Source organism: Microtus ochrogaster, linkage group LG4 (genome assembly GCF_000317375.1).
Source record: "Microtus ochrogaster isolate Prairie Vole_2 linkage group LG4, MicOch1.0, whole genome shotgun sequence".
Lineage (NCBI taxonomy): Eukaryota > Metazoa > Chordata > Mammalia > Rodentia > Cricetidae > Microtus > Microtus ochrogaster.
The window spans coordinates 59,109,274-59,125,837 of record NC_022030.1 but is presented as its reverse complement, the minus strand read 5'-3'; the positions used below and the strand labels follow the sequence as shown (position 1 = coordinate 59,125,837).

Sequence of the window (16,564 nt, the reverse complement as noted above, 5' to 3'; positions counted from 1 at the left end):
TGTGCAATGGTTGCTGCTGGCTCTGGAGGAGTGGGGCTGGCATGTGCAATGGCTGCTCCTTCACAATCACTGCCACCCAGTTCTCTCCCAGTGAAGAACTGTTTCCAGCCCATGCTTTCCTCCCACCCCACAGCTGTCATTAGCTGAGCAAGCTGAAGAGATCAAGTTTATTTGGGGGTAACAGGAAGCAAAAGACCAGCTTTCCTCTCAGCATCACACTCGTTACTATGGAAATGAGTGTGTGTGTGTGTGTCTGGTGATCCCTGGGGACTGTGTCAAGAGAGTGAGCACAAAACAATTCTCTGCATATCCTTGAGCTCACAGTGGGAAATTTAGCTTTATAGAGCATGGTGGGTTCAGAAGCCCCCCCCCCCAGCTACCATAGCACTTCTGTGTGAAGGTGAACCGTACAGGAGAGGACAGAACACGGAAAAGGAGCCCACTCAGAGCAGAGAACGTTCCTAACTCCCAGAATGATAGAGATTGGACATCACGCCAGTCTACCCAAGTTCCTCAGCATAGCCACTTCCTGTCTTGGTCCTGTGTGTATCGGTACTGTAGTGACCACAGTCAGCCTCACTCAAGACACTCGTGGCCTTCCAGTGCTGTGAGCACTATAGGAAAAAGTGGCCAGGAATGGTTTGAGAGCATTTGGGCAGATGCTAGTCTATCTGGTTTTCAAATGGGAAAGAGTGTTATCTTGAGTAAGTACAGAGCAGAGTTGGCAGCAGGAGCAGTTTTGAGGGCATAAGGATGTCACCAATAAATCAAGGACCCAAGAGGATAGACCTGGGCTGTCTCATCTCTGGGTTCTATCCAACACCAAGACATTGACTGGAATTCCCTGGCATACACAGATGGCCACTGAATTCCATGTCCAGAATAAAAAGACTTGGTCTTGCATGGGACAGACATGTCTCAATCTCAGTCGGGGAAGGACTATCCCCTGTTCTCTTTTCATCTGGAGATGAAAGGTTCACACAGCCCAACTTCTAGAAAGGAGGGACCTTGTAATATTCTTGAATAAAAGAGTATGATGAGGTGTGGGAGATTTGGGGTAGAAGTCAGGAGCTGGCGGTACTGATGGCACAGGCATCCATTTGAGAAAGTAGGATCCTGTCAAGCATCCTTCCTTGAAAGCCCCAAGGCTGAAGTAGAACAGGATCTGGCAGTAAGATAAGGTATGATGTCATGAGCATGTCTTAAACATGGGTAGGCCCCAATGTTGGCATTTGTCAGGACACGGCTCTGGGCTGCTCTCTCCCCACAATCTCCAACATCTTGACAAGTGCAGGAACTCCTCCCATCCTCAAGGGAGCAGAGTCTGTGCATTGGTTGAGGCTGCCCACCTGACTTAGAGTCAGAGATGCTGAGTTGAGATCATCAATCCTGCAGGGACATGGGCATAACCTAGAGAGAGCTGTTCCCCTACTCTGAGTCCAGCCTAGAGATGACAAGTTACCTACCCCAGCTTCTGGGATATCAGCAGGTTCTCTTATCCATTCTATGATTAGTGAGTAAGATGGAATGGCAGGATTGGATTGGGGGCTGTCTTTAAAAATGGTACCACTCTGGAGTGTCCCTGGAGGTGGACAGCAAGCAACTCAAAGTTTAGTGTGGGCACACTGCAAGGCTGTCTGTACTTAAGCTTCACTCAGCTCAGAAACCATCTCTGTATTCCCACAGCCCAACTCAGGCCTCTGCATAGACAGGGCTCATGCAACACATCCTCGGGAAGTAACTTAAGTTGGAGGTGATGTCCCCTTTTCGGCCACACTGGTCTAGCTGGAAGGAGATCCAGGCCTCTTGGTTTGTGGACAGCATGTCACAGGGGCATATGGCTTTAGAGATGAGGACTGTTTCCTTTCTGCCTCCATCATCCACTCTTTAGCTGTCCCTACTGATGGCCACAGCAGTGCACGGAAATGGAAGTCTCTCGGCAGTGTCCTTGCAGGGGTTCGTGCTGGTGGGATTTGGGGGAGGTGCAGAGACCCAGGCCCTGCTCTTTGCTGTCTTCCTGGCCCTGTACGTGGTGACCGTTCTGGGCAACCTCACTATGATCGTGGTCATCACCCTGGATGCCCGCCTGCACTCCCCCATGTACTTCTTCCTCAAGAACCTGTCCTTTGTTGACCTCTGCTACTCCTCTGTCATTGCCCCTAAAGCCATGGCCAACTTCTATTCTTCCAAAGTCATAGGAGTTGCTGGTTGTGCTGCACAGCTGTTTTTCTTCTCCTTTCTGGGAACGACGGAGGCGCTGCTCCTGGCTGTGATGGCCTATGACCGCTTTGTGGCCATCTGTAGTCCTCTACACTACCCAGTGACCATGTGCCCCACAGTCTGTGCCTGCCTTGTGCTGGCTGCCTACTGTGGAGGCTGCCTCAACTCCATTGTGGAGACCAGCCTCACGTTTCAACTTCCCTTCTGTAGCTCCAATCGCATCGACCATTTCTTCTGTGACGTGCCCCCTCTGCTCCAGCTTGCCTGTGCCAACACCTCTGTGAACGAGTTGGTGATGTTTTCTATCTGCGGGTTCATTCTAATGGGGGCAACATTGGTCATCCTGACTTCCTATGGCTACATCGCCATGACCATCCTCGGCATGCACTCGGGATCCAGGCACAAGGTCTTCTCCACCTGTGGCTCCCACCTGACAGCCGTATCCCTGTTTTATGGAACTGGCATTGCTATATATGGCCAGCCAGGTGGCGTGGCATCTAAAGAGCAGGGCAAGGTGGTCTCCATCTTCTATACTCTGGTCATCCCCCTGCTCAACCCCCTCATCTACAGCCTGCGCAACAAGGACGTGAAGGATGCCCTGCAGAGACTGGGACAGCGACATGCAGCTGTGTGAGGGAATGTGGCCAATAAAGGACGAAGGGCGTGGTTGTGTGGAATGCTCATCTCATCACTAGAGTTGCTTGTGTGTTTTAAGTCTTGCTTTCTTGCTTGTTTCTGGGTAACTTCCTGTACGCTTCCCTCCTTCCTGCGTTCTTATTCGCCTTCTTCCATTACCTTGTATCTCAGGAACAGCGAAGTCTCATGGGCTAAACACTACTGAGTTAGGACGATTATCCGTGAGGACGAGGCTGCTTCTCAGAGCAGAAATAATCACCCCCTGGGAGCCAGCTTTCCCTCCAAACAGCAAGGGGTCTCTTAGGCCACTCTGTAGAACTACAATAGAGAGCCCCCATGATGAGCACGACCAACCACACTACCCCGCGTGTCCTCTTCTCAATTCCTGTCCCATTCAACTTAAAATTCATGCCAATACCCCATAAAATGGACTTTGGTCACTAGACCTTGCTGCCCATTCTCCACCATGTAGTTTTGTTAATCAAACCACCTCTCTGTTACTCTAGGCATCACTTGACTCTAAGTGGCATATTGGAACAGGTGGCCAAGCCTAGCCCATTGGAGCTGCTTGGAGCTGGGGTTTCTGCCTTAAAATTTGTTATGTTATGAACTAAAGAGAATTTTAGAGAATTTTATGTGAACTCTCATTTTAGATAGTAGTTTAATATATCAAAATCCTTTTGGGGAAGATCTTTTATGTTGTAAACACCAGATAACTACTATCCACAGAAAACATCTAGAAGCACCTGCATGTATGGCAACCTCTGAGTTGGAACCTTGGTCACGACACCAACACAGCTAAGTAGATTTGCCCATATCTATATGAACGTTCAGTCCAAGCTTATGATATAACAGAATGCATTGGAATTACTTACTTATTTGGTTCAGTTCATTTTAAAACCTCTTGCTGTTGCTGTTATGCAATCCAAGTAAACCTTACTGAAACAGTCCCAAGCCAGACTGAAACTAATTCTTGCATCTCTGTACTGTAGCTAAAATGGTTTGAGGTGGCAATGTTGAATAACTGACTTAATTTTTTTTTAGAATACATAGAAGAAAAAGAAAGGAAATACCCAGGTAGAGGTATTTTCTATATGAGAGGGGGAAATCAAAACTCTGTGTCAGTATCACACAGAAATATACATACAATAAGAAGAGTAGTTGACACTGGACGGTGGTGGCACATACCTTTAATCCCAGCACTCTGGATGCAGAAGTAAGCAGATCTTTGTGAGTTTGAGGCCAGCCTGGTCTACAAGAGCTAGTTCCAGGACAGGCTCCAAAGCTATGGAGAAACCCTGTCTCAAAAGACCAAAAAAAAGAAGAAGAAGAAGAAGAAGAAGAAGAAGAAGAAGAAGAAGAAGAAGAAGAAGAAGAAGAAGAAGAAGAAGAAGAAATCATAGACACATACCAATAGCGAAACTAAATGGCATTTAAGGATTACACGAGACTCTGCCCAAACTTACCCTAATCACTCTACCCCTAGCACCAAAACGTAAAGCATCCCTAGGTCCCATCACCTGGTCTAAACTTTCCCAGCCTGCCCAGCTCCCAGTGCTGACAAGAGGAGAGTTCTCAGACCCACACTACTGGGCCCAAACTTCCCTGTCCTGCACAGTATCTAGTACCAATGGGTGAGGCATCCCATGGACTCTCCCCTAACTTGTGCAATTCCCCCTAACTACCCTGCTGACCAATAAACAGTCCCCAGGCCCACAGTTCCACTCAATGAGCCAATTCCAGACACTCAACTTCCAGTACAAAACCAGAAACAACGCCAAGATCTAAGAGAGCATGTCTCCTCCAAAATGGACTGATCCTATAATAATGGACCCCAGTGAGAATGGCCTCAAAGGTCTTCCTGGCAGAGAGTTCAAAATAACACTGATAACTACATTTGAACAACTCAAAGACAACATGGACACACTCCAAGGAAACAAAACCAAAGCTGGGTGAAGTCAGGAAGGCAATACAAGACATGCAAACGGAACTCAAGGAAAAGGTAGAATTACTGAAGAAAAGCCAAACTGAAATGGTAGTAGAAATGTTGATGTTGGCGGTGTTTTGTTCGGGTTTTTTGTTTTTACTAAGATAGAGAAAAAAATACAAGATTGGGTGCATAGGAAAGGAGGTGAGGATCTAGAAGGGGTCGGGGGAGGAGAAATAATATAATCAAAATATATTGTATGAAATTCTCAAAAATAAATAAAACATAAAAATATGCTTTTTAATAATGAAAACTTAATTAGATGAATATTTCAATAGCTATGGCCACGAGAACTAGTTGGCTGAAATGGGCAATACATAAAGGAAACTCACCCATCCTCCCAGGAACATTTGGGAATCACCCTGGAGTAAGATATATTGTTTTATCCAAAAAGGAAACATGATCAGGAGGACAAAACCGAGGCAAATGATGGCTGTGACCCTAAGCTGTTCTTCAAGGAACTTTGGGGAAGACTGTCCAATATGGGGAACACTGTCCCAGGTAGGGGTTTCCTTCATGTTGGGCTCAGATGTTTCCATTGCTATCATGGGAGTCATGGTGGAGCCTGGTTAGCCTAGGAACTCTCATAGAGCTAGGTCCAAGGACATAGCATTAGGGCAAGAGTTCCCAGAAACATAAATGTAATCATGTGAGACACAGGAACACAGGTACAATCTCACCAAGAGGAAGAGATGTGTTCGCTAATCAGCTCACCTTGTCTACCAGACACGTTGTATGAGGATGGTGGAGAGCAACTGGTTTTGAGGGATGAGAAACCCAGGCCTCCATGTGCCATGCAGAGACATACTCCATGCTTCTGAAGGGAAACAGGAAACAGTACCACTGTTGCTGATTGCTACAGAACTTAGGATGCTACTTATAGGACACAAATGGCAGAAACAGCAGAGGCACAGATGATTCTGTCCCTGATATATTCCAGGCCAGGAAGGAATGGATCATGTCCGTCTGGCTGTCACTAGAGGAACAAAGAGGAAGTACCCTTGTCACCCACAAAGACAAGCTTGACAGAGGCCTCAAACCCAGAAGTGACCCATGAGAAATGCAGATATCAGCAAGGACATTCTCAGGAAGACTCCAGCTTCTCAGAAGATAAGGGCAACGGTTCATGAATAAGACCTCATTCAAGTAAAGCAAACAAACAAAGCAAAAGTCTCTACACCAAGGACACAGTTAATCAAAAATATTCTCAAATTATTAATATAGCAGGATTAGTATCTAGAATATGACAAACACTAAAAGCCAAAACAGAACCTAAGCTACATGGTTCCACACCTATGTACATACAGGCAACACTAACTGAACTCAGAGAATTAGAGAGAGAGCACACATGAGCACATATAAAGTAGCAAGGGAAAGTGATGGTGGGGATAGGGGACCAGATAGAGTGTAGATTTGAGCAAAACGCATTATGTTCATGGATGAAATTCTCAGTCAATAAAAAGAAAGAAATATGTATCAACAAAAATCAAATGACCCAATCAATAAATGAAACAAAGAGCCATTTCTCCGAAGATGGAACACAAATAGTCAATAGACACACAGGAGATGTTTAACTTCACTGGCCATCAGAGAAATGTAAGACTACAGGGAAGGGATTAGACATGGTTCCGTGGTTAAAAGCGCTTGGTACTCTTGCAGAGGAACCAGCACCTACATGGCAGCTCACAAACATCTGTAACTCCAGTTCCAGGAGATTCAACACCCTCTTCCAGCCTCCGAGGCTCTGCACACATGGGATGCACATACGTACATGCAGGCAAATACACATAAAATAGAAAATAAATCTTAAAAGAAAAACACCAAGACAAAAATCTTACCTCAGAGTATGACAACTTGGTTAAAGAAATGAATTTGTCTTACTGAGAGTCATTAAGAAATTTTTTTTTAAAAAAGGATTCTAAGCCGGGCGGTGGTGGCGCACGCCTTTAATCCCAGCACTTGGGAGGCAGAGGCAGGTGGACCTCTGTAAGTTCGAGACCAGCCTGGTCTACAGAGCTAGTTCCAGGACAGGCTCCAAAACCACAGAGAAACCCTGTCTCGAAAAAGCAAAAAAAAAGAAAAAAAAAAAAGGATGCTAGTATAGACCTAAGGGGACCCCTATATGTTGCTGATGGGAATATAAATTAGTCCAGTCACTATGGAAGTGAGTATGGGGGTTTCTCAAACAACGAAAAACATGTCTTCCACATGATCCAGCCATAGCCTTCCTGGGTATTGACCTGAAGGACCCTAGGCCGACACATCCCAGAGACACTCGCACATCACTCCTGACTGCAGTGCCCGTCATCATGGTCGAGCCATGCAACCCACCTGGGTGTCCCGCAGCAGAGGAACGGACAAGGAAATTGTGGTGTGCACACACAGTAGAATTTTTACCAACCATAAGCAGAATCAAGCTATTTCATCTCTTAGAAAATGGACATAATCATATTAAGTAACTTAAGACAAGAGCCATGTTTCCTCTGATCTGTGGATCCTAGATTTTATATAGGCACATCAGACCATGTGTGCACATGTCACAGAAGTGGAAGTCAGACTGTCTGGGGAAAGGCGAAGCAGCCACGCGGTTGCCGACTAAGTGAAGTGTGGGTATAAGGGTGGGAGGGGGAAGCTGCTCAACATATGTACCTAGCTTGAAAATTAAATTATTAAAAGATGTGAGCGCTGATGTCTTATCAGGGTGGATGTCAAGTGTGGGGCTAGTGATACTGTGATCCAGCTGTAGGACGATGCCAACCAAAGCCACGGGTGTGCAATCATCTGGGGGACACATGGCCAGAAGCTGGGGGAAACAATGGGGTCACTGCAGTCTGGAAGATGCGCTTTCCCTTAGAGCAGATAGCTGTGACTAACTACTGGCCTGGATTTTGAGTTCCTTTAAGCAGGAATTGTATGTGGTTCAAGGAGCTGAGTTCTTTAAGCAGATGGGAGCAGCAGGGGGAGGACTAGGCGAGTGGCCGAACTGTACTGCTTTGATGACTGTTCTAATGAAGGCATTGGTCCTTCTGAACTGACTCTGCCTTATTTCTGATGGTTCTCTGAGGACCAGAGCTTCCTGTCAATCAGCCAGGAGAGGATGCAATGAGGAAGAGATTAGCCAGAGCCAATGCTGTGCCTCTGGATCCCAGGGGTGGGGGTGGAGTTCCAGCCATCACAGAGGACAGCGTCTTCCTAATTGGACACTGGAGGCCAAGAATCCCAGCCTTGCCAGATGCAAAGAATCCTCCCAAGCAGAGTGAATCCTGCACACACTGCCCAGCTGAGAGGGACCTGAGGGGAACCAAGGCAAAAGAGGCAGGAGCCCTCCATCTTCACTGGAACCAGAGTCTGAGACAGCAAGAGCAGGCATACCAGATCCTCACAGGGACCCACTTAGGTCCACACTCAGCTCACTCCACTGCCAAGAAAATCATAAAGAACTTTAAGAAGAGACGCAGTGACTGGTGCCCATCTTCAGTGAAGACCACCCTGGTCAGCCCAAGGACCCTGGGAGACAGGTGCTGGCTGTGCAATCTTGCTGTGGACTGGATTCTCACCTAGAAATGGTAAGTGTGTCACCTGTCAGGACTGCAAATGTAGGAAACTCCATAGCTACAAGGCAGAAGGGCCAGCATTCAGCAGGAAGAGATAGCTTGCCGCCACAGCAGAAATTCTCCTGTCCTGAACAGCCGTGGTGTAGCCCAGTTCAGAGCTGGTAGTACTGGAACCACGACCATAGGCTTAATTTCTTATACAAAAGCTTCGCCTCTGTAGTCAGGTGGAAAGATGCTCTGTGTCCAGCCAGTTCACAAGAGGTTGTGATGGTGCTGGCTCAGGAGGGGCAGGGTTGAGGGGAGCACAGGCTGTCCCTTCACGTCACAGTCAACCAGTTGTTCTTTCCACTGATTCTGTGGGCACCCTGCACCCTTGGCAAACAGAGATCAGACTTGTCTTTGCTCCATAAGGAAGCAGAGGTTAAGATGTGGCATGGGCATTTCCATCACATTTACCACAGAGAAAGCCCATGTGGTCAGTACCAAGATACTTGGTGGGTGTGTTGAAGAGTAAGCACAAAGCCCCTTGTACACATTTAAGCTTGCACTGGGAAAGTTGACTGATGGTAGGCTCAAAGGGGGCACTCTAAGATCCATGTCCCCACTGTATGTGGTACATGGAGGATGGCAGTGGGAGGTTTTGTAAAAACTGAATCCACTCCATTTAGCGACTTTCTTGAGGCTCGAGAGTGATAGAAATTAGACACTCACCTACCCCTAACTAGCCAAGCTCCTAGCACCAGCAGCCTTCTGCATCAATCTCGGGACTTTCAAAGTAGTAACCCACAGTCAGTGCCAAACAGGATGCTCAAGTCCTACTGTGGTAGTTCCTTGGATGATAAGAAAGTAACTATGGGTGGGTATAAGGCACTAGGCGGGGGCCAGTCTTGTCTGATTTTCAACTTAGAAAGAGAAACATATTTAAACCCTGAAGCTGAAGGGAAACCGTAGCAGGGATGGCAGGAGAATCAGGCTGGAAGCCATGAACAGGTCCCAAATATGCATAAGCCCCAGTCCCGCTGTTTCTCAGAACATGGGCCAACATTGCCCACTGACCACGTATTGACTGATTGGCAGGAACCCTTTACAACCTCAAGCAAGCAGAGGCTCTGCAGGGTGATTGCAACTGTAAACCAGGCTTGGAGTCAGAGCTGTCTAGGTGAGGTCAGCGCCCTGCAGGGGACATAGGCACAGTCTCAGGATGACAGCCATTTTCCTACCCCGAGTAGTGCCTGGAGATGACAAGATCACCCAACCCAGTTCTGGAAGGTCATCAGATCGTCATGTCCATTTTATGGTCCATGAGTGAGACAGAGGATTAAACTGGGGTTCAGGGGTGGCTCATCAAATGGTGCTACTCAGGAATATCCCTGGGGGTGGAGAGCACACAACCCAGAGGCAGTGTTATTGATGCTGAAGGCTGTCTGTACCTGAGAATCACCCAGCTCCAGAAGCCTCTTTCCCGCCTCAGATCCATAGTTCAGCTTCCTGCCCAGAACTGAACCATGAGGTTCAGCACATCCTGATGAATTTAAAAGTCAAAGAAAATGTCCCTTTTCAGGTCATCCTAGCTCAACCGGAAGGAGATCAAAGCAGTTAGTGAACTGTTTCACGGTGGGCAGCATGGCACCAACAGGCTCCTGAAGCCTGTGGAACACCCGACGGCACCGTTGAGATCTGCTCCCTCTCTCTTCCTTCATCTGCCTCTGCCTCTGTCCCCACTCATGGCCACAGCAGTCCTCAGAAATGGGAGTCTCTCGGCAGTGTCCTTCCAGGGGTTTGTGCTGGTGGGATTTGGGGGAGGTGCAGAGACCCAGGCCCTGCTCTTTGCTCTTTTCTTGGCCCTGTACATGCTGACTGTCCTGGGCAACCTCACCATGATTGTGGTCATCACCCTGGATTGCCCGCCTGCACTCCCCCATGTACTTCTTCCTCAAGAACCTGTCCTTTGTCGACCTCTGCTACTCCTCTGTCATTGCCCCGAATGCCCTGGCCAACTTCCTTTCCTCCTCGAAGGTCATCAGCTTTGAGGGATGTGCCACTCAGCTCTTCTTTTTCTCCCTTCTGGTTACCACTGAGGCTTTCCTCTTAGCTGTGATGGCCTATGACCGTTTCATGGCCATCTGCAGTCCCCTGAGGTACCCTGTGACCATGTGTCCTATGACCTGTGCCCATCTGGTTCTGGGTACCTACTGTGGAGGCTGCCTGAACTCCATTGTGCAGACCAGCCTCACATTCCAGCTGCCCTTCTGCAGCTCCAACCATATTGACCACTTCTACTGTGACGTGCCCCCATTGCTCCAGCTGGCCTGCGGCAGCACAGCTCTCAATGAGCTCCTGCTCTTCGGCCTCTGTGGGTTCATCATTGTGAGCACTACCTTAGCTGTGCTGGTTTCTTATGGCTACATCACCGTAACCATCCTCAGGATGCATTCAGGATCTGGGAGACACAAGGTCTTCTCCACCTGTGGCTCTCATATGATGGCTGTGTCCTTGTTTTATGGAACTGCATTTGTCATCTATGCACAGCCAGGAGCAGTGGCATCCATGGCACAGGGCAAGGTGATCTCTGTCTTCTACACCCTGGTGATTCCCATGCTCAACCCCCTCATCTATAGTCTGCGGAACAAAGATGTGAAGGATGCCCTGCAGAGGCTGGGACAGCGATACTGTCTCGTGAAGAAAGGAGGCAAGTAGGGATCATGTCAGCATAATAGAAGGAAACTACTCTCCTTGGAAGACACTAGGTGTCTTTATTTTATTTTTCTTTATTATGGTATTTCTCTCTTTTCTGAGTTATAATATCCCTGCTTTATTCCTTTCTTCTATCCTTTAATAGGTTTACCCATTCATCCATGAATATAACCATCTGTCCACTCTGTATCCTATCTTACATGAGTGCATATTATCTTCCAAGCATTTAAAAATGAGAATGAGGCATTTATTGACATAATAAAACAAATGGTCCTTAGTTGGAAGCAGCCTGAATCACTTTCACTTTGGTTTGACAAAAGGCAGAATTAAGACAAGAGTCCTTGAGGCAACCATGAGGACCATTGTCAACACCTCCCAGTGAAATGCATCACCACAGATTTCTCTGTGGCCCTTTCCTTTTCAGTCATAGCTGAATCTAATGCCGGTGTGGTAGGATCTTCCCTCTAAGCATCTACGACCTCGGCCCTGAGAAGCTGTGTGTTGATCCATCACTACAATGATCTAGTACACAGACGAGCTAAAGAGATAGCATACTTCCTCTACTGTTTGACTACGGTCCTGCCTGCACCACGTTTCTCTATTCATGGAGCTGCCCTTTGTGTATCACAGTGCATGGCTGGACACATGAGGAGCCCATATTGCACTGACACTAATGTTTTCCTTCAACCTCCAGCAGTATGAAGCCACACTTAGAGTCACAATTCAGGGAACTTTTAAAACCTGGCCTCACAGGTTTGTTGCTGTCAAAAGGTCCCTGATCACCACAGATGTCTCCAAGTAGGGATGAAGTCTCAGTGGCTACAACAATATGAGAAGTGGAGAAAAGGACATTGGTGGAGGAGGTCCTTCTGTTCATGTGTTGCTTTCATTGGTTAATGAATAAAGAAACTGCCTTGGACTAGTTAATAGGGCTGAACTTAGGTAGGTGGGGAAAACTGGACTGAATGCTGGGAGGAAGAAAGGCAGAGCAAAGTCAGAGAGACACTATGAAACCACCAGAATTAGACACACCAAATCTTTCTTGGTAAGCCACTGCCAAGTGGCGATACACAGATTATTAGAAATGGGTTAAATTAAGATGTAAGAATTAGCCAGTAAGAAACTAGAACTAATGGGCCAACCAGTGACTTAATTAATACAGTTCTTGTGTGATTATTTCAGGGCTAAGCTAGCCAGGCTGCCAGGATGAACAAGAGGGTCCACTCTTTGCAACAGAACATCATTTTCTTGTTGCACATTCTGGCGTTCTGTTTTGTTAAGGTTCTCTCTGGCATTGGACAAGAGCCTGAGCCTGAGTCCTCAATGGGCCTCCTTGTCCTTTTCCCCAGCCTCATCCCTCTGGTCCTTCACTTCTGGCTGTTCTGGGATATGGCTCCGTTCCTCACACCCATCCTGTGTCTCACCAGCCAGATGCCCTCCAGACATGGGCTGGTTTGTGTCTCTGCCCTGTGTGTCTGATCCCAGTCTTCAGTCCCCTGATGCTCCTGCTCAGGAAACCTGCAGAGACAGACCTCCAAGCAGGGATGAAGACTTCTTCCTATTTCCCCTCCTAGAACACCTTGCAGGCTTCCATCTTCTTCTTGTGGCCATGTAGTCTCTGCCTCCAGACTTGATTCATATTCCCTGATTTTATGTTCGTTCACCTGGTTTCAAATTCTTTCTTTCTTTGGACAGTTCTGGAAAATTCTGCCCTGTGAGTGGCATGCATCTTGTGTTTAATGACATTCTCTCAATTCTTTCCTCTCTCCATACATTCCAATTTTCTCATGTGTCCCCAACTCCCTGACACACGCTGAACCCATTATTTCAGCTGAGGGGAAGAAGTGACCCACACTGTCAACCCTTTTGGCCTTCTCCGGTCTTCACCAGAACACTAATGAACACACATAATTTCCAACACTGGCCAGTCTTCCTCTTTTTGGAAGTCTCTTTCTCTAGTGTCCTGACCCTTCTCATTTGCAGCATCTAACCTCTCCTTTATCCCAATGGAGATGTATTTTATCAGATGCTTTGTGCTGCTTCTTAGCAGTCTTTCTATCTGGGGAGCCTCTTCCAGCTCTTCCTGTAAGCTAGGTCAAACATGAGAAGCTCCCTTGGTATCTGGTTCTCAGGAATAACTCTTTCCTTGACTTCATTATTATATCTAGATTGGAGAGTAAATGGAAAAATTTTACCAATGATCTTGTGTCTTTTTCCTTGTATGTAATGTTGCTTTTCAGTTTCTGCCTTAAAAATTCCCTTATAGATAATTTTGTGGAAATATATCTTTAAATACGTTTTTTTTTCCTTTCCCTTTCTGGTCTCCTTCCATGATTTCCTTACTGTATGTTCGGCTTGCCTGCTATTTAATAGCAGGGCTCACTTCTCTATACTTTTTGACACTGGAGTTGCATAATACTATCAAATACCTAAGATAGAAAACAGCACTGAAACCTCCTGTGAACTTACTGGAATTCTAGATGATCTATGTTATGTATTTAACACCCTCATTGAAGTGGAGACAGATGACTGCACAAGGACTGCTCTGGAGTTGTCACAAGCATCACTTTGGGGAAATCTGGTCACTTCAGTGAGTGGAGACAAAAGAGTTAGCATGATGTTACCAGGGGCTTTCTGCATTTGAGGTTGTTTCCAGAAAGTTCCTTTACCTTTCTGTTCATACAGAAATTGGGATAGGCAGGTAAGACTCAGAGAGACGTAGTGACTAATTAAAAACAGTAGAGCCAAGTGTCAGTAGAGATGGTCAGGCATCCCCACAGTTGGCCACCACGAGGGTCACACACTTCTTTCGAAGAAGTTCTTTCGGTAAATGAAAATGAAAGGTGATCTATAAGGTGCACTGGTCAGGTTTATGACATAGATAGGAGGAAGATACAGTTAGAAGTGTTCACCAGCAGCTTTATCACTCTTGTTTGAATCTCTCAGGTAATAGTACAGACACTGTGCTTGGTCTGTGCAGTTACCTCAGCAGTATTATATCTCAGCCAGTGTCAGTGGGAGCCTTTTTATTCCTTATGAATGCCCCCTAGTTCTCCCTGTTTTTCCATTCTTCTTCTCATCACCCTTCTTATCGTAATTGTTTGTGGTGGTTAAGCGGTCATTTGATGACCTTTCTTTCAAAATAAATAGGAACAGAGACCTTGTCTATCCATGGAGCAAAAGTCTCGACCCCCCTATGTAGGAGGGAGATGAGAAGTAACGTGGGCTTAAGGATTAGAAGAACATTGTCCAATGAGAACCTAGAAGGAAACCTGCAATTACTAGAAAAATGGTCATGAGACAGTCTGCAGTGTGCTTTACTATTTGTGTGGTCAGATGGATTCCCAAATGGGACATTTTCCCACCACACAGTTCCTGAGAACTAAGAGGCTATTGAGCTCTGATGTTAGATGCTGAGGATGTGGCAAGACACAAAAGAATAGCCTAGGAAATAGGAGGGAAATAGTGTGAGGTCACAGTCAGTGGTCACACATGCCCATGCGTGCAGCCTGGTGGATGATATGGTGGTCCTCCTGTCCTCCTGTGAGGACTGGCAGATAACATGCTACATAGGGAAAAATCATGTCATCCTCAGGGGAAATGTCAGATGTTTTACTAGACCCTTTATTTCTCATGGATGCCTTCTTGTATTTTCCCATATTTTAGGCCTTTGGTATTTTAATTTTCTCTTTGTATGATCTTTCTGCCTACTTTCAGGTTTGGATGCTGATTGTACGCTACCCTGCTCTGTCCTCTGTCTCTCCAGGAGAGACCATCACGACTGCCTCTTCCCTTTCTAGACTAAACCTTCCCCTGCATTTCTACCTCAGAGACCTCTCCACCCCTCGCACCTCCAAACCACAGGCTCTCCCTCTCGTTCACACTCCACTTTCTTTCTTCTCTTCCTCTCTTCCTTGTTTTCCTACTCAAATTATGATATGCTTAGCTCTAAAGACTATAAGCTGCATCCTCTCCAGGTACCGCCATGATGCCACTGTTTTTGAACCTTGAGAGGAAGCCAGCTATAATTCAAGGGGTGTCCTAAAATTAGGGAGTCAGGGCTGCTTATAAATGAATAGGGCCACTCCTGTGTGTGTAACATGAATTCTAATTGATTTTACTAACAAAAACCCGGAGTCAGATACCAAGGTAAATGCTGAGAGATTGGAGAAGTAAAGGGGGCAGCCATTAGAAAGACCTTTTACCTCTATTGAATCCTCAGATTAAAACAGGCAAAACTGTAACTCTAAGAATCCTCAGACTGAAGCCTGAGCTCTAGCCTCTTCCTACTTTATAATCCTCTCTCCACCCAGCCATATCACTTTCCATCTCCACCTCATTAGAGCTGGGATTAAAGGTGTGAGCTACCACCTCTTGGCTCTGTTTCTCTGTTAGACTGATCCAATCTCTTTTAGCCCAGGGTGGCCTTGAACTCACAGAGATCTGTCTGCCTCTTCCCCTGAGTGCTGGTATTAAAGGTGTGAGCCACCACTGCCTGGCCTCTATGGTTAACTAGTAGCTTTGCTCTGCATGCTGATCTTCAGGCAAGCTTTATTTGTGAGACCACAAACAAAATATCACCACATTTCCCCTTTTTTGTCTAAAATAAAAAGATTATAAGTAATATTAAAAAACTATATACAATAAGTACAATAATTATATACAAATATGTAAGGCAATAATTATATTAACAGTATCTGGTCCATTAGGATTTGACAAATTCAAATAAAATAGGCATCCTATCATGGTACATCCAAAGTGTTGCACCTAATTCACGCTGTCTTGCCTTGAATTACCACATTTCTATATCCTCCCTCTTTTTTTTACAGCAAGATCCCTGAATTTAATCTTCTTTGTTTGCTAAGTTCTTGACAATTACCAGTAACAAAGTATACCCAACCTCCTTTAAATGAGAATAAATATTAATGGCCCATCTTTAGGGAATGTGACCATAGTTCTCTAGACTATTTTCTGTTGATTGGAGGCACTGGCAATCTTTGAGGGACCTTGAGAAAATTCAGGTCTATGGTCACGTCCTGCCTGGAGAATCTGTGTGGCTGGATCACCCCAGCCAGCAGCCTTCGAGCTGTTCTAGATGTGGAACTCAGAGGACACTGCCACAGAGGTGCTCTGAAGCATTGGCTCATCTGGGTTATTCGGTACCTCCAGAGATTTTTCAGGAGGACTTACTTGATCGAACCTGGTATTTCTTGACCCAGAAGGAATCCAGAGTCTCTCATTTCCTGTGGAAATAAAAGCAGCACCTCTTCTCCAAAGAAACATATCTTTTGACTCAAATTTTGACAATGGGGATGTTCTATTGGGAACTCACCAAGGCCAGCTGGCCTGGGTCTGGAAAAGCATGGGATAAAACTGGACTCGCTGAACATAGCGGACAATGAGGACTACTGAGAACTCAAGAACAATGGCAATGGGTTTTTGATCCTACTGCACATACTGGCTTTGTGGGAGC

General features: G+C 46.2%; 1 protein-coding gene and 1 pseudogene across 1 annotated transcript; both read left to right on the top strand.

Moving 5' to 3' along the window:
* The first annotated feature begins 1,903 nt into the window (after positions 1-1,903).
* LOC101985551 (olfactory receptor 12-like) lies at positions 1,904-2,854 on the top strand. Its single transcript, XM_005361672.1, has one exon. The coding sequence runs from the start codon at positions 1,904-1,906 to the stop codon at positions 2,852-2,854; it is 951 nt and encodes a 316-aa protein (XP_005361729.1).
* Positions 2,855-10,121: 7,267 nt separating this feature from the next.
* Positions 10,122-11,094, top strand: LOC101985271 (annotated as a pseudogene).
* The last annotated feature ends 5,470 nt before the right edge of the window (positions 11,095-16,564 follow it).

Excerpts from the sequence above, each read along its gene's own strand:
- LOC101985551 (XM_005361672.1), top strand. The coding sequence starts at position 1,904 with ATGGCCACAGCAGTGCACGGAAATGGAAGTCTCTCGGCAGTGTCCTTG.